General features: G+C 51.0%; 1 protein-coding gene across 3 annotated transcripts in view; it reads left to right on the top strand.

Moving 5' to 3' along the window:
* RPS6KA2 (ribosomal protein S6 kinase A2) overlaps positions 1–21,934 on the top strand; it is a 334,973-nt gene that overhangs the window by 47,132 nt on the left and 265,907 nt on the right. Inside the window, exons 1-2 of one of the 3 annotated variants that reach the window (XM_070796504.1) lie at positions 4,664–4,754; positions 4,846–4,896. In XM_070796504.1, coding sequence (XP_070652605.1) covers positions 4,713–4,754; positions 4,846–4,896 — 93 coding nt within the window. In that variant the 5' untranslated portion in view covers positions 4,664–4,712. Of the gene's footprint in view, positions 1–4,663; positions 4,755–4,845; positions 4,897–16,920; positions 16,999–21,934 lie in introns of those variants that run through there. The other 2 variants (XM_019967675.2, XM_019967678.2) reach the window with 2 other exon arrangements.

Below are 21,934 nucleotides of genomic sequence, written 5' to 3'. Positions count from 1 at the left end.
TGTGAGCTACATCAGGGAAGCATTAGCCCACTGGGGTCTCCGAAAAGCCCGACAGCCCATGGACCTCTGGAGCTTTGGGTCCCCAGGGGAGGGGGAGAGCAGAGTCTGGCAAGGGGAGGCTGTGGAGAACAAGCCCGCCTTCCTCCAGTCGGTCTCCGCGTGAAGGCAGCGCCTTATTCCCAGGGGCGCATCAGTGAGGCCTCCGGAGCAGACTGTCCAGCCACACGTGTCCGGGGCGGTGGGGGGGGGGGGGGGGGGGCGGGGCCCTCTCCCAGGCTGCGTCCTCTGCTGCCCCCTGGTGGATAATTAAGGTTGGGCGGGGAAGCCGCTGCGGCGCGGACAGGAGGGCAGACTGACCATGTGTGGCAGCCCCGCGGCAGGGCAGTGGGAGGTGGGGGCGGTGGTGGGCGTCCACGCCGCCACCATCCGAAGACGTTTATGACTGAGTACAGCAGAGGGTCTGCCAGATAAGCCCAACAGGGTCAGGGTGCTGTTTTGGTAATCTCTAAATGTTTCCAAATGACAGAGCCTTAAATTGATCTATGGCTTCTTTATAAGCAGTAGGCCTCGGGCGGCGTCCAGTGTGGTCTTCGGGTCAAGCCGGACAGCCCTGCACGCCCGTGTCTCTGCTGCCCTCTGCTGTCTCTGCTCTGCTCTCCCACCTCATGAGCTGGCAGGTGGAATAAAGGACCTTTCAGTTCAGTTCACTTCAGTCGCTCAGTCGTGTCCGACTCTTTGCAACCCCATGGACCGCAGCACACCAGGCCTCCCTGTCCATCACCAACTCCCAGAGTTCACCCAAACTCATGTCCACTGAGTCAGTGATGCCACCCAGCCATCTCGTCCTCTGTCGTCCCCTTCTCCTCTTGCCCTCAATCTTTCCCAGCATCAGAGTCTTTTCCAGTGAGTCAACTCTTCGTATCAGGTGGCCAAAGTCTTGGAATTTCAGCTTCAGCATCAGTCCTTCCAATGAATATTCAGGACTGATTTCCTTTAGGATGGACTGGTTGGATCTCCTTGCAGTCCAAGGGACTGTCAAGAGTATTCTCCAACACCACAGTTCAAAAGCATCAATTCTTCTGTGCTCAGCTTTCTTTATAGTCCAACTCTCACATCCATACATGACTACTGGAAAAACCATAGCCTTGACTAGATGGACCTTTGCTGGCAAAGTAATGTCTCTGCTTTTTAATATGCTGTCTAGGTTGGTCATAATTTTCCTTCCAAGGAGTATGTGTCTTTTAATTTCATGGCTGCAGTCACCAACTGCACTGATTTTGGAGCCCCCCAAAATAAAGTCAGCTACTGTTTCCACTGTTTCCCCATCTATTTGCCATGAAATGATGGGACTGGATGCCATGATCTTAGTTTTCTGAATGTTGAGCTTTAAGCCAACTTTTTAGATCTAGTCAAGCCCCTGGAGGTCGACTCCTGGGGATCACAAACGCACGGCCAGTGCTCTCAGAGCAGGGTGGGCTGTCTTGGGGCTCCTCTTTACTGCTCCACCTGGGGGACCCCTTCCTCTTCCTGCCTCATCCCCAAGCTCAACTCTGCTCGAGGCTCCTGCATGCCAGACGTCTAACATGTATAGCTCGTTTCTCTGGGCTCCCTAACGCCACCTCACCTCATCTTTGCAAACACGGAAACCCAGGCACAGTGGTTGAGTGCCTTGCCCAGCGCCTGGTGCCTGGAACCTCACTCTGGCTTGCTGTCCCACAGCCTGGGTGCCAGCCCTCGGCGGCTGCCTCTCCTGGAAGGTCAGCAGTGCCGGCTGGAGAGGGGCCAGGCCGGAGCGGGAGCCCCAGCTTTCTACGAGACTAGCAGCCATCAATTCTGTGCACATTTGTGAATTCAGGACACCAGTGACCCTCCAGGCAAACCCTGGCTTTCCAAGAATCAACCCCATGAACTAATTTCATTTGGGAATTAAGAGCATATTCAATCAACTGCTTGCCTGTCAAAACTCAGCATCTAAGGACTGTGCACAAAGTCTTCCAGGAAACTGGGACTCTGGGAATGAGCCTGACCTTACATTATAAAATTGGACTGTCAGCTTTATATACTTAAAGCTGGACATTGAGAAGACCTTCAAGCATCAAAGGAAGCTTCACCACCCAGACCAGAAACCCCAGCAGTGAACACAGAGCACATGCCCCTCGTGCGTGTCCCGTGGCACATGACTGCTTTCTGGGGCTTTATGAAGATATTCAAGCCATAGTTCTCCCCAAATGGTCATTGATCCTTGGCTTAGAAAACACTGGTATTTTATTTCAAATCCACAAAGCACAAGATATTTGCTTGCCCCGGTTTGTTTGACCAGTTTGCTCTTCACGAGATACACCTGGAGTTCAGTCTGCTCTGAGAGCGGTCTTACAGCGTATCCCCTCTAGTTTGTTCTGCCTCGTGGGCTAGCGTGACGGCCTTGAAATCACGCAGAGGCACTGTGATGAGAGCGAGGCGGCGATGTGACGGGAGGGGCTGGGAAGGATGGAGGAGCTGAGAGGGGCCGACTTAGAGGCAGGACTTCCTGCCGGACCAGAGGAGCGGCCTGTCCGCCCCCTACCGTCTCTGGCTCCTCCACACCTGCCCCCAGCTCTCCTGCTCGGGCAGAGGTGGGATGGGGAGGGCGCCCTGTGCTGTCCAGCATCCCAGGGATGGGGCCGGAGTAGGAGGACCCCGGGCTTCACTCTGCAGTTGGAAAAGCCCCTGCCCCACGTGCCCGCGCTTGGGTCTGGCTGCCCGTGGAGTGGAGGGACCGACTGGGGGGCAGCCGGAGGGAGAGAAGGGGACGACGGGGGCCGGTGTGTCTGCAGAACGACGAGAGTTGTCGCTTCATCTTCAGTCATCACTGGTTTCCCTGTCCATTCTCTGAATCTTATCTGCAAACTGGAGACCAAGAAAAGCAGACGGAAAGAGGACCGATGACTACAGGAGGGCTATGCAAAATTTAGCAAATCTTTTTCAGGGAGAGTGCCAGATATTGCGGGCTCCGTGTGCACAGTCCCTGGGTTTCCAGATGGCCAGGCCAGGAGACTCTGCAGGGTGAATCGCGTACGAGAAGGTGTTCCTTTGGGGGTTGGCTGTGAGTTGAGAAAGGTAGTGGGTGGACACATGGGGTTGTGGGGCTTTGGGGGCCCCCATTTGTCGTTATTAGGCATTTATTTGTAAACGCACCACTTCCGTGTCCTTAGGGTTCCTTTTCGAGTTGCAGAAACCAGCTCAAACTGGCTGAAGCTGTCTGGCTGCTCAGACTGGCAGTTTTTCTCCTCCTGTCATTGAACAGAGATGGCTTCTGGCAGCTTTGAATCCAGCTGTCCTGAAACTGTCAGCAGGACGCTGACTCTGTTTCCCTCTTTGATCCCAGGCCCATTTCTGGGCCAACAAACTCCATAGCATCTGCAAAGTGGCCCTGTGGCTCCTGCCTGGATAGGCCTTCCCTGGCCTTGGTTCCATGCTGGGCACTGCACCCAGCAAATGACGGGGCCCTAGTCACGCCCCTGCCCGTGGTGGGGGATTGCAGCGGTGGGGTCACTTTCACCAGCCTGCGTGGAATCTGCTTCCCACAGGAGGAAAGGGGACATTTGCCAAGGAGGGAGAAACTAGGGGGAGAGAGACCACAGACGTTTGTCCCTAATGCCGTGTGCAGCGAAGCCCGGTGTAGGAGCTGCAGAAACGAGCAGTCACGTAGAAGGAAGCGTGTTCCTGCCGTTCAATGTTCACCGTCCAGCTGGGGGTCGGAGAGCAAGGACAGATGGACGTGGCGCGGGGCTCATGGCCTTGGCCGCTCCTGGAGGTGATGCGGGCGCTGATGGGCTGGGGTTCTGTGTCCAGATGCTCTGTGTTACCGGATCTGGGAGTCTGTAAAACTCCATCCACCATGGAGAGGCAGGGACATAAAGGAACTAGAGGTCTGGCCGGTACCTGCCCCGTCGCCGGTGTGAAGACACGCCGGCAGTGCGGGTGAGCTGCGGTGCGATGGCCGCGGATTTCTCTCGAGCTGTGGTCCCCACGGGCTCCCTTCCTACAGCCGGTTAGGTCGTGGGGGGGGGGAATCCAGCCCCTCTGTCTTCTGATCCTTGAGCCACAGTTACTAGTCAAGCGTGAAAGAGACGTGTGCCCACTTTCTCCAGCTCACGTTTCAGTGGATTTGAGCCTCGGAACAGAGAACAGAGGAGAAATGAGGCCTACAGCAGAAAATGACAAGCGTGCCCCCAGGATGCCGTGTGCAGAGGCAGGCACAGCTGTGGTTTCTGTTCTCGAGACCTCAAGTTGTGGTGCTAAGTAAAGTCTTCAGGTGATGGGAGTTTTGAGTCCAGACAAGGGGAGGCAGGGAGCTGTGTGCGTCTCCAGGCCGAACCCCTATGGCCTAACGTGATTGGAATTTTAATCAGGTGTCCGTTAGCCTATTTACAGGTTAGAAGCCTTGCCTGCTGCAACTGAATGAGCACCTTCCGTAGGACAGAGGGCCTCAAGGTCACCCTAAGATGCTGGCCGGCCCCCAGTGATAACCACAGCTGCTCAGCCGAAGGCTGTGTGTCTGGAGATTAATGAGTGACTTTTTTTTTTCGGTTACACTTTGAGGTTGGGGATGGGACATCACTTCCTTTGGCTGAATGTAAAAGTTGCACAAAAGTTTGCAAGTTCCCTTCTTTCGGTGTTTATACTCACGGGCTTTCTGAGAGCTGGGGAAACTCCTCAAGTTATTGACAGCCATGTGGAGACTCATGTTCAGAAACAAAAAGCCGCCAGCCTTGGTGAGTGTCCATGCAGCAGTCCCCTCCGAGCAGCGACTGTCCAGGACATCCTGTGACTTAAAGGACTTTTCTTCACTCTCTGCCCCCACAGGACAAGGGTGACCCGCCCTCGCTCAAGACGAAGACAGCTGCGTCGGCCGAGGTAAGTGACACCGCCGTGGCTTGGTTTTCTCCACACGAATATCAGTTACATTTTTAAAAAAACGTTTAACATGAAGTCTTTTTCACTTTGGGGTTACTTTACGCTGCCCGAAGGCCAGCAGAGCCAGCTGTGGTGTGCTTTTGAAAGAGCGGAAACCTCCCCGCAGTACGATTTGAATTCTCTGATGCTCTGGGTGAGACCCAGAGCTGCCTGGAGTTGTGTAATAACGTCTTTGTACGGCAGGGGTCTGTCTTGCACGTCGCCCTGGGAATGTCACCCAGCGATCCAGGAAGACTGAGTTTTATTCTGAATCCGAGGCCACTGGGGAGGTGATGCGTGTGACCTCATGCACAGCACCTCTTTGAAATCTCCTTTCTCTGCCTTCACAACGAGCAGATAAGACATCAGGGCAGCTGGGCAGGGCTGCGACGCCAGGCAGCCAGCGCTGTCCACCCCAGGGGCCAGCGGGCTGGCAGCCGGCCAGCTTCAGCATTCCACTGTGTGCGGAGTTCAGGAATCTGGCCTAAAATGAATCGTTTTAGGTGGAGGTAGATTTCTTGTAGGATTTTGAGCAGCTGTCTGGTTGAAATACTGACAGTATAGATAAGGGATGTTATAAGATGGACTTACAGCTTTTTTGTGTCTCCCAGCAATAATAACTCGACCTGTGCCCACGGAACAGGGGCAGCTTTCATCGTCCGGCCTATAGATTCTCCACGGGCTTGGCAGGTACAATAGCCCAATCCCTGTGGGTTCCAAACAGGTCATAGAAGCCTGGGTGCGGGGCAGGCTTATTTAATTTACATGAATGCATCAAACCACGTTCTGTTCATACTAGACAGAACTGCTCCTGGTTGTCGGCATGTTGGACTCTCTTAAGAGTCCTGCTTTCCTGGCCCTATCAAGGCTGTGGGCCACCAGAACCCACGCAGTTCGGGAGTTGCTCTAAGAAGTGACGTCTTCTCGGTGACTCACTGTGGGACTGGGGCCCCGGGCCCTGTGGAGCCCCTGTGTTCCAGGACCTGTAATCTTGGAGCAGAGGAATCTGGGGCTGTGAGTGGCCAGTCCTGCATTTGTTTGCTGACATAAACAATGCTTTTCACTGAATGCCAACGTTTTACTTTTCGTGTACTTAGGGTTTTCTCTCTGAGTTTCACTGTATTTTTATTAACAGCCCAATCTGAAGAATTTGGTTGGGAAAAAAGTCCTTAATACCATCATCTCGTGTGAATTAGATTTCCTTACTAGCCATAAAAATTGTGTAAGTAGAATGAAAAGTGAATGATCAATGATCTCTGGCTATATAAAATCTCAAGATGGTTCTAATTCTTTTAGCCTAGTGACTAGACAGATGTCTATACCGTTTCGAATTCGAAAAAACTCAGAAAATGAGATGTGTTGTAGTGGCAGGAAATTGGCCTTTCGTACTTTCTTCATAACCTTTTCTCAGTCTATTTTATAACCTGTTCAAGAAAAGAATTCCCTGGTGGCTCAGATGGTGAAGAATCTACCTACCATGCGGAAGACCCAGCGTTGATCCCCGGGTCAGGAAGATCCCCTGGAGAAGGGAACAGCCACCCACTCCAGTATTCTTGTCTGGGGAATCCCATGGACAGAGGAGTCTGGCGGGCTACAAACCACGTGGTCTCAGAGAGTCAGACCCGACTGAGCAACTTTCACTTTTCACTTTCAGCCGATGATTCTTAGCAAAACTTTTATTCGACTTTATAGGGAAGCCCAGGGATGCACCGGGAAGTGTGTGTCTGCTGGAAAACCGAGCTCATTGTTCACACTTTATCACGCTCCATGTTTAGACCAGCCACACCGAACAGCAGTGATTCTTCTCACTCGTAGAAATGAACGAAGGCAAAGAAAAGGAGCCTGGTGGGTGACAGACGGAGTCCTGGGCTTCAGGGTCCAGACAGACGGAGGTTCGGGGCCCTTTGTGAACCGTTTCCTCAGCAGTCGGCAGCCAGGCCCATGAGGTGTGACCTGCAAGAGCCGAAGGCAGGACCTGAACGCTCTTCAAGGAGGCTGTTTCTATCAGGCCTGGATCACATCCAAAGTTGAGGCTCCCGGGCGCCTAGGAGCGGCTTTCTGGGTGGCCAGGGCCCCTCTGGGGCTCTTGGCCCCTGAGTGGGTGAAAACGGTTGCCTGTGTTTTCAGATCCACCCTGGGTACGATGAGCAGAAATTCCTTCTTATATTGAGGACTGTTGTTCAGTCGCTAAGTCATATTCAGTTGCAACCCATGGAGTAGCCCGCAGCCTCCTCTGTCCGTGAAATTCTCCAGGCTAGAATAATGGAGTGAGTTGCCATTCCCTCTCCAGGAGATCTTCCCGACCCAGGGATCATACCCACGTCTCCTGCATTGGCAAGTGCATTCTTTACCACTGCATCACCTGGGAAGCCCCATTGAGGACAGAACCCACAAATCAGAGCTCACACAGCATCCCCTGGGCACACCCCGAGAGTATGGAGAAAGTGCGCGGACAGCCGTGAGTGACAAGTCTGCCTTTCCCTTCTCTCCCCCTCTCTCTCCACGTGTACTTTTGATAAGACCTTCCAAAACTTTACATTAGATTGTTACCCCAACTGGGAGCATTATGGGGTCTCCTGTTTAAAACCCTAATGCAGATTCAGCTGTCGGACCGTGAGCAGGTGCCGCTCATGACTTCGACTGGAAGCATGATATTTTACCAGGCGGGTGTCAGGGAAATGCTGATGGGCACAGAGCCCCTCGTCCTTAACGTGTTTCACAGGATAAACCTGCTCGCGGCCTCCAGCGTGACGGCCGATTGCATTTCCTCCTTTTCTATTATGGTTTCACTCTTCATTTGATTGCACAGGAAGCTCTTCATTGATTTAGTTTTGGCCGAGCTGGGTCTTCCTGGCTGTTTGTTTCTCTAGTTACGATGATGGGGGCTGCTCTCCAGCTGCGGGGCGCGGGCTTCTCACTGCGCTGGCTTCTCTGGTGAGGGAGCAGGGCCCGAGGTGTGCCGGCCTCCGTGGTTGTGGCTCCTGGGCTCGGGACTCCTGGGTTCTAGGTGTGTGGGACTCACTGGTTGTGGCTCCTGGCTCTAGAGCACAGTAGCTGTGGGGCACGGGCTTCGTTGTCCTGAGACACGTGGAATCTTCCTGGCCCAGGAACTGCACCTGTGTCTCCTGCATTGACAAGAGGATTATAAGAAGCAATTTTAAAAAAGAAGACAGAGGAGGTTAAAATTCCAGAGCAGGGAGGCTTCTTGGGGCCAGCACTCACCCTTCACAGGACAGAAGGGCGTTTAGAGCGGCTTCTGCCCCTGCAAGGGCTGTCTGGGGTCCTTCCCTCTTCTTTCTGTTTTTGTTTTTTTTTTTTTTTTTTCATTGCTTTGGAATGAACCAAATGCCCTTTTCAGACAGTGGCGTTGTTCAGTGAGCCTCTGATTCAGGGGAACTTTACAAATAAAGAGAAGCTACTGCTCCGACGGTTGCCCCCCTGTTGCAGCCGAGGAACAAGGCCTCTCCGGGGGCACCGGGCAGGACTTGAGGCCTGGCGGGTCCGGGGAGGGGTGGGGAAGACGAGGCTGACGGTGGAGGGCGAGGCCGAGGTGGACCGAGCGCAGATCGCGCCCCGCGCGCACCTCCGCCAGCGGCCGCACTGCACGGGGCGTGGGTGTCGTGTCTATTTTGTGTTGATTCCTAATAATCTTAGAAACAATCCATTCTTTTGTCAGATCCCTCCACATTAAATGAATTAAATAAGGGGGTGACTCACACTTAATCCTCTGAAAAGGAACTTTTCAAAGCGCTGCTGGCTGTGCGCGGAACTCAGCGGCCGTTCGGTGAACTAACCGGGCCGCTCTCTTTTCCGAAGTTCCTGGCGAGCAGGGCGCCCGAGAGAGACCGCTGTGTGGCAGGCGGCCCCAGCGGAGTCTCCAAACCTGCTCTCTGACTGGAGCTTGAAGGAGGAGCCCGAGCTGGCTTCTCCTCTCCATCTCGCCTTGTGTGACCATGCTTGGATCTGCTCATCCAGGACCAGATGGATCCTCTGAGGGTTTGAAGCCTTGGAATAAGGGTCTTTTTTTTCTGTTTAACTGTCTTTTTCATCAATCTTTCCTTGCCTCCGCCTTGAATCCTGAGGCACTTGATAAAGTATTCACAGAAGTACTGTGCATCTTGTTGATGGTGTTGATAAGGTGAAGGTGCTGCTGCTGCTGCTGCCGAGTCGCTTCAGTCGCGACCGACTCTGTGCAACCCCAGAGACGGCAGCCCACCAGGCTCCCCCGTCCCTGGGATTCTCCAGGCAAGAACACTGGAGTGGGTTGCCATTTCCTTCTCCAATGCATGAAAGTGAAAAGTGAAAGTGAAGTCGCTCAGTCATGTCTGACTCATCGACCCCATGGACTGCAGCCCACCAGGCTCCTCCGTCCATGGGATTTTCCAGGCAAGAGTACTGGAGTGGGGTGCCATTGCCTTCTCCGAAGGTGAAGGTGACGGGTGACGTTAACAGATGGGTGGGGCAGAGGGGATCCCAAGCGGAAATCTGGGTTTTCAGTCTGTTTTCAGGGGCAGAAGTTCTCCTGTGGGGCTGAGCCACCCCCACCTCCGATAACTCAGCTCCTGGTTAAGGCTTTTCACTCATTCCGGCTGCAGGGGACGTGTGGATCTCTGTGTGGGGCCGGGTTATCTCCCCTGCCCACCAGCAGACCTGGGGCAGATAAGGAGGGCAGGCCCAGACTGCAGAGTGGGTGCAGACATCCTCTTGAGGCTCGCAAGGTCCCTATGGAAGGTTCCAGAACAGCAGGGGAGACGCCTGCATCTAAAAAGCAGCACAGTGCGGCCTCTGCACTTGTCTCCCTTCTTGAGTCAAATACAGCCTCCTGCCTATGTTTCTGTAATTGTTGGTCTTTCCCAGTCTGCATGTAGTGCTTCAGTGGCAACCACTCAGAGGCAAATGTGGAGCTAAGGAAATCCTTTGATCGAGGTCATAACTGTAAATTTCCTTTTGGGGTATCTGGAGAAAAATTAAGCATTAACCTTAGGGGAGAAAGCTGACCCCAAATTTTAGTGTAGCTTACTTCTCTCTCCCCAGCCAAAACAGAAAAGATTTATAGGAAAAAAAAAAATCCCAAAATTCTTAGGGTTTGTTCAGTTCTAGGATCCAAGGTGATTTTTTTTTCTTCATACGTTTCTGTAATTTCTAAAAAAATCTAAGCTACTAATCAATAATCACATTTTAAGAAATAGTTAAGACTCAAGTCATCCTAAAATATTAAAATAACTGTAATCATTGGGTGACTATATTACAGATGTCTGGAATTTAATAACAGATGGATAACTCTAATGTCTTAGATTCAGAAAACTAAGATCATGGCATCTGGTCCCATCACTTCATGGGAAATAGATGGGGAAACTGTGGAAACAGTGTCAGACTTTATTTTGGGGGGGTTCCAAAATGAAAAGACGCCTACTCCATGGAAGGAAGGTTATGACCAACCTAGACAGCATATTAAAAAGCAGAGATATTACTTTGCCAGCAAAAGTCCATCTAGTCAAGGCTATGGTTCTTCCAGTGGTCATGTATGGATGTGAGAGTTGGACTGTGAAGAAAGCTGAGCACCAAAGAATTGATGCTTTAGAACTGTGGTGTTGGAGAAGGCTCTTGAGAGTCCCTTGGACTGCAAGGAGATCCAACCAGTCCATCCTAAAGGAGATCAGTCCTGGGTGCTCATTGGAAGGACTGATGCTAAAGCTGAAATTCCAATATTTTGGCCACCTCATGAGAAGAGTTGACTCATTGGAAAAGACCCTGATGCTGGGAGGGAATGGGGGCAGGAGGAGAAGGGGACGACAGAGGATGAGATGGCTGGATGGCATCACCGACTCAAGGGACATGGGTTTGGGTGAACTCTTGGAGTTGGTGAAGAACAGGGAGGCCTGGCGTGCTGCGGTTCATGGGGTTGCAAAGAGTCGGACACGACTGAGCGACTGAACTGAACAGAACTGAATGTCTTAGATAATTTCACCAACCGAAGGGGGCATTTAATGGCCTGTAGTGACAAGTAGCATGAAAAGAAGTAGTCAATTCATTAACTGACAAGTCATTGCAGTCTGCAATGCAGCATAAGTGATGTCACCATAATTATACACCCGAGAAGCCCAAAAGGTTTGAGATTTGTTCGGCGTTTGTAGCTCACCTTGTAAACGTCTCAGTCATAATCATGGCCACTGTGACACACCTCCAGTGAACTGGAGAAGCAGGAAGTGCTCTATTTTTAACAGGCCGAGGTGGCGGCCGGCACCCTCACTTCCCACTTGCTCCCTCCACGTATCAGAGCTGAGCACCTGCCCTTGGCCAGCCAGTTCCCCGGGGTCACTGTTCCTTCCTGTCGTCACTGCTCTCGTAGACGAGGAACTGAAGGCGGAAAGAAATGAAGCCCTTCGCTTTGGCGTGCAGCAGAAGGTGATGCGTAGTTCTGTGTCTTTCAAGCAAGCAGAAGGCTTTTCAGTTCTCTCTTATGAGCTCCAGCTCACTGTCTCACACCTTCTACTGCAGTTTAGGGCAGCATGTTCTAAACCATGGGAAGCTGTGGCCTTCATAGTCTACAAAACATTAAACAAAGCTGCTATTTTTGTTACTATTCCTATTATGAGTTGGCCTCATGTGAGACTCCATGTTAACGCGTCTGCTCCCACCCAGGACCTAAAGATGCAGTCAGGAGTGCCGTTTCATCTCCACGAGGGGGGATTAGCATGTCAGAGGGGGAGCTGCTTGGCTGACCAGTCCCACCCGGGAGCTGCCCCCGGCTCTCTGCGGCCCACAGCCTGGGAACATGGCCGGCCGGTGTAGGGACGCCCCAGCCTTCACGGTGCCAGCACCCACCGCCGCTTCCACAGGACGAGGCCTCCGTGCTCCTCTCTCGTAGACGTAATGCCGCCCTCCTACTGGGATCCCTCTCACGTGACTTCACCTGGGGACGTCTTCCTCCCTGAGAATACAGTGACCGTCGTTTATACCGTCTGAGCCAGCACTGACTTTGACTAGGAGGGCGGTCGTGTACTGGGATCCGAAGACGGCAGACGGCCTGGGCCGAGGCCCTCCCCGCGCCCCGCCTGGCCACTCGGTGAAGTGACCTCAGTTAGGCCAGGTCACCCGGCTGGGCGGCTGCTGAAAGGATGGGACCATCATCCTTTATCGGAGGTAAACCATCAGATCGTCTCAGCAGATTTTTCTTCCTTATATATGTTTATACGTACATATAAACACACACACATACGACATAAATACACACGTGTAGCACACACATGTACATATGACATAAATACACACGTGTAGCACACGTGTACATGCGACATAAATACACACGTGTAGCACACACATGTACATACGACATAAACACACACGTGTGGCACACACATGTACATACGACATAAACACATGTGGCACACACGTGTACATGCGACATAAATACACACGTGTAGCACACACATGTACATACGACATAAACACACGTGTAGCACACATGTACATACGACGTAAATACACATGTGTAGCACACACATGTACATACGACATAAACACACACATGTAGCACACACATGTACATTCATGAGGATACACATGGATCTGTCACTTGTGGTCTCCAGATTCTTTTCACAGACTTTTCCCTCATGTTATTAAAAGGGGCTCATTCATGATCAAGGCTTTCCACTGCATTTTTCAAAGTATAGTGACCCTCCAGCCGGGGTGCTTAGGGAGCCCCGTGCCCCGACGTGATCCCATGGTGCATGACCATCACCCAAGACCCACGCCCGGCTCCAGGCACCTGCTGGTCGTGAGCTGGACACATCGGATGCTTTCGGACACTTCAGCTCTGAGACGGTCTGTCTGATCCCACGGGGGCCCAGAGGAGTGGAATTCCAGGTTTTACAGAGGAAGACAGGGCCCAGTGCTGCAAAGCTGACATTATGGTGTTGCTGAAACGGGAAACGGCTGCTCTGTAGGGGTGCTGGTGGTGGTTTACTTCCTGGGCCTGATTGTCTCCGCGTTTTGGCTTTGCTGCTGGAAGATAGAGGCCCGTCTGACAATTCCTTTCAAGCAGGGACCAGCAAACAGTGATAGCTCTTTTTCAAAATAATTTCTTTTAAGAATGTATTTGGAAGATGAATAAGCCAAGACTGTCATGACAGTCTTCCATGGCACAAAATAAAAGGCAATTCATTGCCACAGTCACCATGACAACATTCAGTTCACGTACTTACATATACCTGCAATGAAATTCTATCAACAATGAAAGCTTTTTACTGAAACAAGCCACTGGATCTAACACAACCGTGACTGAGCCACAGATCAAAGACCCTATCTTTTTGTTAACGTATTTCCAAAGGACTAAGCCTGAGATAATTACCTTTTAATTCCCCTGGAAGTTTGAATTGAATGGCAGTTGGGATACCCCAAAATACTGTGACGAAAAGCCTGATGGTTTTAGGTGGGGGAGTTTGGACAGGCCCTCAGCTTCCTTCCTCCTGCCCCGTTCTCTCTCTCTCTCAGTGCCTGGGCACGCCGCGCCCAGAGACGACAGGGGGCGAGGCTTGTCCACAAGCGCACTGTGTCAGGCATTTCGGGGAAAGTGTGTGGTGCAGGGAAGATGACATCTTCTCATTGGGCTGTTTCCCTGCCCCGCTGTGGCTTAACTTCATCTAACCTGGGCTTGACTCCTCCTCGCAGGAGGCCCAGGGCAGCCCTCATGCTCCGTGTAACCGACGACCAGGCCGGGTGCTGAGGAGTCACTTTGTCACCCTTGGGGGCTTCCCAGGAGGCGCTAGTGGTAAAGAACCCGCCTGCCAGTGCAGGAGACGTAGGAGACGCGGATCTGATCCCTGGGTCAGGAAGATCCCCTGGAGGAGGGCATGGCAAGCCACTGCAGTGCCCTTGCCTGGAGAATCCCGTGGACAGAGGAGCCTGAGGGCTGCAGTCCAGGGAGTCGCAGAGTCGGACGCAACTAAACTGAGTGCATGCAGCATGGAGGGGCTCTGGTGGGCTGTTTTCATGCTGTTGAGGTGCTTCTTGTTTAACTCTTGGGGTGTCTACTTTCAGGTAACACACCAGATAGATGTACCCTTAGAAGCAGATGTTTACACATTTCTTAAGCCTTTGATCTTATTCTGCACAGAAAATAATCTGAGAACGTTCTGTGCCTCAAATGAGCTCACTTTTCTTTCTCCGGATAACCACACCCAGGTGACCCTGATGTTGGCTATGCTGAATACACTCTCATGCGAGATAAGCATCTTTTTCGAGGGCTTGGATAGGATGCAGACACTGAAAATTAGTTTTCCAGTTGTAGTCTGATGTGTTTGAGATAACACTGGAGCCTCACACACCCCCACACAAAAATTCAGTAACAATTTCTAAGTTCCAATCAAGCCTGGTTGTTAAAAAGAAAAGGACTATTACAAACATCGAAACAAAATGTTAATGAAGGACCAGAGAGTCGGGTTTAATTTCCTCCTTCACCATCCCCAAACGCCAGCGAGGAGGGTTTGACGACACGTAACCTTCTCTTTCCCCTGTTCTTGGGGGGCCGCAGCGGCCACCGAGAGGGCCAGGGCTGGGCAGTGGTCTTCTCAGCGGTGTGAGCTGGGTCTTCTGTTAGGGAAGAATAACTTCACTTTCTTGTACCTCCCAAGAAAAATCACTCATTCCTGTGAGCGATGGCAAGTAGATGTCAAGATCCAGGACTTTTCCAAGGGGTGAGATGTGGATTGATTTTAGGGAAAAGGCATACAACTGGATTTCTTTTACATTTCTGACAATTTGACAAAAGGAGAATTCAAGACTGAAATGTGAGGGGTTGCCTAGTCCCATAAAAAAAAGAGACAAGAAATTTGGTGAGAATAGGACGAACGCCGGTTTCTATTAATTCCCCTATTTTGTGCCCGTGTTCAGGGGCAAACCAATGATTGAGTTTTAAAAAGCGGCCTTTTCCTCTGTTGCCATGATGAGCTCATGAAACCAGCCCTGCTTTGTTCCCAAAGTCACAGCTCAATATGTGATTTCCCCCCCTTAGACTGCATTAATTGCCGGTGGCTCCAGAATAGGAGGGAGAAGGCAATGGCAGCCCACTCCAGTACTCTCGCCTGGAAAATCCCATGGATGGAGGAGCCTGGTAGGCTGCAGTCGATGGGGTCTCAAAGAGTCGGACACGACTGAGTGACTTCACATTCACTTTTCACTTTCATGCACTGGAAAAGGAAATGGCAACCCACTCCAGTGTTCTTGCCTGGAGAATCCCAGGGACGGGGGAGCCTGGTGGGCTGCCGTCTGTGGGGTCGCACAGAGTCGGACACGACTGAAGCGACTTAGCAGCAGCAGCAGTTTTTCTAATGAAAGGTATGATTAGTAAATATCACACCTTAGAATGCCCCTCCAGAGGGCTGACCTAGTGGTGACTCTCCCAAAACTCTCTCCTGTGTTGTTTATCTGAAATAAATATGTATGTGTATACACACTTCTGTACACTTACACATAAATATGACATTGACATGGATAAATGCATGTTAATTTATTCAAGAAAAAGAACATACAGCTCCAGAAGCCATGAAATGAATGCAAAATTGTTTTGGAAAAACAAATTTTTCTGGAATAGTAACTTCTTGAGAAACAGCAACTGTACTTCAACTATTTTCACTTATTGGAAAAGACATGTTTAGCATTTTAGAGAAGGGAAGAGATGGACAGGACTATATCATGTGGGCTGTCCCAAATCGGGCAATTTTGGTCCATTTCAGTCTTGAATTTCCTTGTTGTCTTTGATTCCTTCTTTTCATGCCCTATAATTTTATACCAATATATTTCCATATCCACATCCTTTACCATGACATCTATTATCTGTCACATAAAGCATCCCTGGTGGCTCAGATGGTAAAGACCCTGCCTGCAATTCAGGAGACCTGGGTTCTATCCCTGGGTCAGGAAGATCCCCTGGAGAAGGAAATGGCAACCCACTCCAGTATCCTTGCCTGAAAAATCCCATGAACAGAAAAGCCTGGCAGGCTACCATCCAAGGGGTCCCAAAGAGTCGGACACAACTGAGTGACTAACACTTGACTTTTTAAAAAAGCTATTTGTTAGTTGGTGGATTTTTTCGTATCGCATGTTTAGGTCTTCAGAGGAGGAGCCTGTTTATGTATTAAAAAGAAGCTCAAAAAGGAAACTCTTAACCTGCAAAGGTGCACCTCTGACCAGCTGCCCTGCCCTCCAAGGCGGCTCTAACGCTGGACTGGGCATGCTTCCGGCTTCACCGAGACAAAGCCTGATGCCAGCCACAAAGGGCTGACTCTTCCGGGGGAAGCTGGGGACTCAGTTTGCAGAGACAGCAGAGCAGGTTTTCCTGTTTCTCAGATGGGACAACTCCAAGCTGGCCTGCAGTAGGTGGGGAGAGAAAGTGGGAGTGCAGGGGAGAGTGTGCACCTGCGGAGCTGTGCGAGCTGGTGCATACGTGAGTGCTGTGCACGTGCGTGTGTGTGTGTGCGTGTGTGTGCCCGTGTGTGTCTGTGCATGCATGTGCAGGGATTACTCAAAGGACTAAAACCGGATAAGGTGATTCGTGCATAATCAGTGCGTGTAGTTGACCTGGGGCCACCTGAAAAGACAAGGCATCATTTCTAGCCCCCTAGCGGCCCCCCATGTCTCCCCCTCTCAGTGTAAATGACAGACGGCCCTTGCGGGTGGGAGCAGGTGTGCTGCGGAGAGGGCCACAGCCCGCCCTCGGGGCTCCTCTGACTCTTAGGGCAGTGTTGGACACTTGACCCGGTCCACGTGGACTCTGGCCGGATCCCGCGAACCGCCTGCTGGGGCTCCGAGCGCCGCGGGTGACTCTGCGCGGACTGACCGCACGGCCGGTGCTGGTCCTCCGCGCCCCTCCCGCGGTGGGCGAGTGCGGCGGGCGGAGGACCGCGGCCGGCCCGGCCCGAGCCCGGCCCGCCCCGCGGGGGCGTGGTCCCGAAAGCCGCGGGAGGAGGAGGTGGCCCGGCTGCGCAGCGCGCGATGGCCCCCGACGCGGGTCGGAGGATGCTCGGGCTGCCGCGCCAGAAGCTGCAGAAACTGTTTCTCGGAAAGGTAGGCAAGCCCTCGCGCTGGAACGGGCGGGTTCCAGTTCCAGGAGAGAACCAGCGTTTTCTGTTTGCTGCTGGGAACCTGCTACAGTGACAGATCTTTGCCGGGAAAGGGCAAGTGGGCTCTGTTTTCCGGGACAGAAGGAAATTCTGTGAAAGGGTCACAGGTCACGGGTGGACGCAAAGAGCAGGTCAGAAGCTGGACTGAAAGCTGTTGCCGTTTTCAGTTCGTCCTGTTTCTGCGGTCGCGTTACAGCCGGAATGGATTCAACACCGCTCTTCAGTGTGTGTTCGCAGTCAAGGGGAACCGGGGCCACTCAGTCGTTTTCCTGCAGTTTTAGAAATGAAGGGGAGAAAAATGTGACAAAGTTGATGTTTATCGCAACTGTAACTGAAAGGTAAAGTTTTAGGTGAAGAGAATCAGATTTAGCAGTTTTCTCTTAAAACATTTTTTTCTAGAACTTTTAAAAGTTGTAGTAAAATATGTACAACATAGAGCTTCCCTAGTGGAGAAGGCAGTGGCACCCCACGCCAGTACTCTCGCCTGGAAAATCCCATGGACGGAGGAGCTTGGTGGGCTGCAGTTCAGGGGGTCGCTAAGAGTCGGACAGGACTGAGCGACTTCACTTTCACTTTTCATGTTCATGCATTGGAGAAGGAAATGGCAACCCACTCCAGTGTTCTTGCCTGGAGAACCCCAGGGACGGGGGAGCCTGGTGGGCTGCCGTCTATGGGGTCACACAGAGTCGGACATGACTGAAGCGACTTAGCAGCAGCAGCAGTGGTTCAGACAGTAAAAAAAATCTGCCTGCAATTCAGGAGGTCTGGGTTCGATCCTTGGGTCGGGAAGACCCCTTGGAGAAGGGAATGTTAACCCACTCCAGTATTCTAGCCTGGAGAATCCCATGGATGGAGGAGCCTGGCGGGCTACCGTCCATAGGGTTGCAGAGAGTCGTATACGACTGAGCGACTAACGCACGCGTGCACACACATGACGGAAGGCTTGCGATTTTAACCACTTTCGGCAGCATTGCATGTTTCCTCCACATTGCTGGGCAGTCATTACCACTGCCCATCTCCAGAAGGCTTTCATCTCCCCAAACTGAAACTCTGTCCCCTTTAAATGACTCCCCAGTCCTCCTGCCCCCTGCTGAGCTTTCCCATTTTAAAGTGAAATAATGCAAACACACAGTAGTCATGTGTGATAAGCATGCATCAGACTGCAGTCCAAACCGGGTCACGCAGAACAGCTCCTGCAGTCTGTCCCTTGGACTTCTTAGAGAGGTTGCTTTCGATTGTATCTCACATACTGCCTTTACAAAAGGGTTTTATAAATCACTGACATACCAGGGATATTAGGACTGTGAGTCATAGCACTTTTTTGAAGAGAATCTGTGAGTTTCCAACAATGTGCATGTAATTTTGTTTAATTTGGACAAGAAATAGTCTGATTCTCTTGTTTTAGTGAACATCTCTAAGTGTGCGTATGCATGATATGCAAATTTGCTGTTGATAAATGTTTTTCATTTGTAGCTCTAAATGCATGAAAATGTATGTTTCACTTTAAAGTCACTCCTAAAAGAGTATTTCTAATGATTTTACACTGGGAATGAAAGTCATCTCCTCCTACTTTTGGAGTTAAGAGAACTGAGGCCTTAGGGAACCAGGCATGGGTCCGCTTTCAGAAGCCTGGACAGATCCACACGTGAAAGCTGCAGCCCCCGGTCGCAGCCCTTCGCCGGCAGCAGCCCTTAGGTCTGCGACAGCCTCATTGTCATTCCCCTGTAGGCTTTTGCTCTGAACCTCACATTTCTGGGAGTATTCCCTTCTTGATACCCCGTCTTATTTCCGAAGATGTCAATAAGGTTGGCAAATATTTTCAATATGAGATTTAAAAATGAGTAAGTGCCAATATGGAGGCAAAGCAAAGAAGGTAGAAACTGGATGTGAAGGCAGAGGCGAGGTCGGAAGGCAAGGCAGGCTGGTGGCCAGCTAGAGCTTGCTGGCTGCCCGGGGGGGTGGACTCAGCGTAAGCTCAAACCACAGACAAAAGCCCATGCCCTGTTGTTCAGACAGACACTTTTCTTTCTGTCCCTGAGCCCAGAGAGAAGTCTCCCGCAGGTTCTCCTAAAGCGGGCACCACGTCGGAGCAGTGAGCAGTATACCCAAGGGCAGCCTCTCTTAAGTGCGGTGCGTTTCTCACTGATGCCTTTTGTGATGCTGTGGATTGCAAGCAGAGGCAGTCAGACCAAAATACAAAGCAGAAAATAGCAGAAAATCACTTCCATCCAGAGTCTGCTTGTGTGGTCCTTGTGAACAGCCCTCTGAGAGCTGCCCTGGGCAGGGATGTTGGAAGGCATCTGGGTGTCATAGCACAGTTCTCTGTGACTTTGGGTAGGAAATCCATAAGTTTCGTTAGGATTTAATTTGGGTTCCTTGACATGTACAGGAATGCAGATTCTCTATATTATAGGTTACAAGGAGGGAGTCATAACATTTGGGTGCTGGAAGAGGTCTCAGAAACCACACAGCCAGTATCCGTCACCTTTTAGATGAAGAGCCCAAGGGTCTGAGGAGCTGACATGTTGGGCGAGTGGCAGAGCTGGGGCCAGACTGGAAGCTCCGGACACCCACCCAGAGCTCTGCGCTTTATCCCACGGTGGGGTGGGCTCAGCAGGGCCGCCGGAGGTGTGACTATGTGTCCCCACCGGCCCGTGTTGACTCTGTCGCGGGGCTGCTGACTCCAGAGCGATGCCCCTCATTCCCAGCTAGCTAATGCTAATTCCGTATCACTTACTCAGGAGGGTACTTCCTGTATACAAACCAGCACACCCAGGGTCCCCTCCCTCTGTGGGGTTGTTTTTTTTTAAAGTCTTTTATTGGAATGTAGTTGCCTTACAATGTCGTGCCAGTTTCTGCCGTACAGCAAAGTGGACCAGCCACACGTGTGCATATTCGGTTCAGTTCAGTCACTCAGTCCTGTCTGACTCTTTGCAACCCCAAGAACCGCAGCACGCCAGGCCTCCCTGTCCATCACCAACTCCTGGAGTCCACCCAAACTCATGTCCATCGAGATGCCATCCAACCATCTCATCCTCTGTCGTCACCTTCTCCTCCCACCTTCAATCTTTCCCAGGATCAGGGTCTTTTCCAGTGAGTGAGTTTTTCGCATCAGGTGGCCACAGTATACATACATCCCCTCTTTTTTGGATTTCCTTCCCATTTAGGTCACACGGAGCACTGAGTGGCGTTTCCTAATCTATACAGAAGGTTCTCGGCAGTCAGGCCTTCCCTGGTGGCTCAGCTGGTAAAGAATCCGCCTGCAGTGCAGGAGACCCGGGTTCGATCCCTGGGTTGGGAAGATCCCCTGGAAGAGGGCGTGGCAACCCACTCCAGCATCCTTGCCTGGAAAATCCCATAAACAGAGGAGCCTGGTGGGCTGCAGTCCACGGGGTTGCAAAGAGTCGGGCACGACTGAGCGACGAACACTCTAGACACGCTCATTAGTTATCTCCTTTATACTATCAATAGTGTGTGTATGGCAACCCCGGTCCCATTCACCCTGCCTGCCTCCCTCCCCCAACGCCCGGGTATCCGTACGTGTGTTCTCTGTGTCTGTGTCTCTCTTTCTGCTCTGTACATAAGATTGTCTTCAGATTCCACGTTTACGAGTTACTGTGCAGTATCTGTCTTTCTCTTTCTGACTCATTTCACCCTGTATGACAGTCTCTGGTTCCATCTACACCTCGACAAATGACCCAATTTTGTTCCTTTTCATGGCTGAGTAATTTTCTATTGAGCATATGTACCACATCTTCTTTATCCAGCGTCAGCGTTTTAACCCTTGAGAGCCCTTGGCAAGCAGTCCTGATATTTTCTCAGTTTTGTAGATACTGAGGACCGTTTAACAGCCACACCACCTGTCATAGTCAGAGGAGCTTTGTGAAAACCACACGCACATTAATGCAGACTGAATAAGTAGCAGTCCAAGTGGGTTTCTAATGACATGATGAACTCCCATAATGACAGCAGTTACTCTGTTTCCCTGTGATATATTTCTAATCTGTGATGTGACTTTATTATTGAAGCCACCTGAGCCTATATGTTTTGTGTTTTTACAATATGAGAAAAACCACTGTGGAAGGGTGGTTAATAGTCAACCCATGAGAAAAACCACTGTGGAAGGGTGGTTAATAGTCAACCCAGAGATGGTGATTTTTATATAAGTATAGGACATTCTGTGTTTAATATAGGATGAGAGGAAAACTTCTGATGGCATTATACATGGCTGTTTGGTGATATAGAGTGTAAGCAACAAAGTTTTGACTTGCTCAGATTAGCAAGGAGAAATGTAATTGTATTGTTTTAAAAACATAACATTGCAACAGATTTCCACCACATTTAAGAGCCATGAACATAAAGGAGTTTTAAAAAGCAGTTTGTATTAAAGATTATGTGAAGACAGCCAATCCCAAACATTTGCTGTTAGAATTGTAACAAAGTCTCTGCAGAAATATAAATGGACCATGTCAAGGGCCAAGGAGAGAGGGGGGTCTGAAAATGTGTTCAGGAAACATTCACCACTTTATTGATCCTCTCTCCCATGTTATCAATGAAAATTTAAGCTCCCAGGAAACTGATGGCAGAGAAATTGAAGCTGCAGAGAAATTGAGGAGAGTGGGTTAAGCGTGTCAGCAGCTAGAATCTCAGGGAAGAAACTGCCAGTTCTTCCCGTGTGTGTGACTCCAACAGCTTCAAGCCCTTAAAAACCCCCTGTTTGTGGCTTTTTGAAAACAAAGTAGAAAGAACCATGGATCCACTTTCTGTCATGCAGGGCGGTATCAATACTAAGACGGCCCCTGCACTGGAACATATAACAGAGATTTTCAGGTATATTATAGGTTCTTTACAGAGATTTATTTTGTAAGTTATGACTAAAG

Source organism: Bos indicus, chromosome 9 (genome assembly GCF_029378745.1).
Source record: "Bos indicus isolate NIAB-ARS_2022 breed Sahiwal x Tharparkar chromosome 9, NIAB-ARS_B.indTharparkar_mat_pri_1.0, whole genome shotgun sequence".
NCBI lineage: Eukaryota > Metazoa > Chordata > Mammalia > Artiodactyla > Bovidae > Bos > Bos indicus.
Note: the sequence above shows the minus strand (reverse complement) of the source record. Positions and strands in the feature narration are given on the sequence as shown.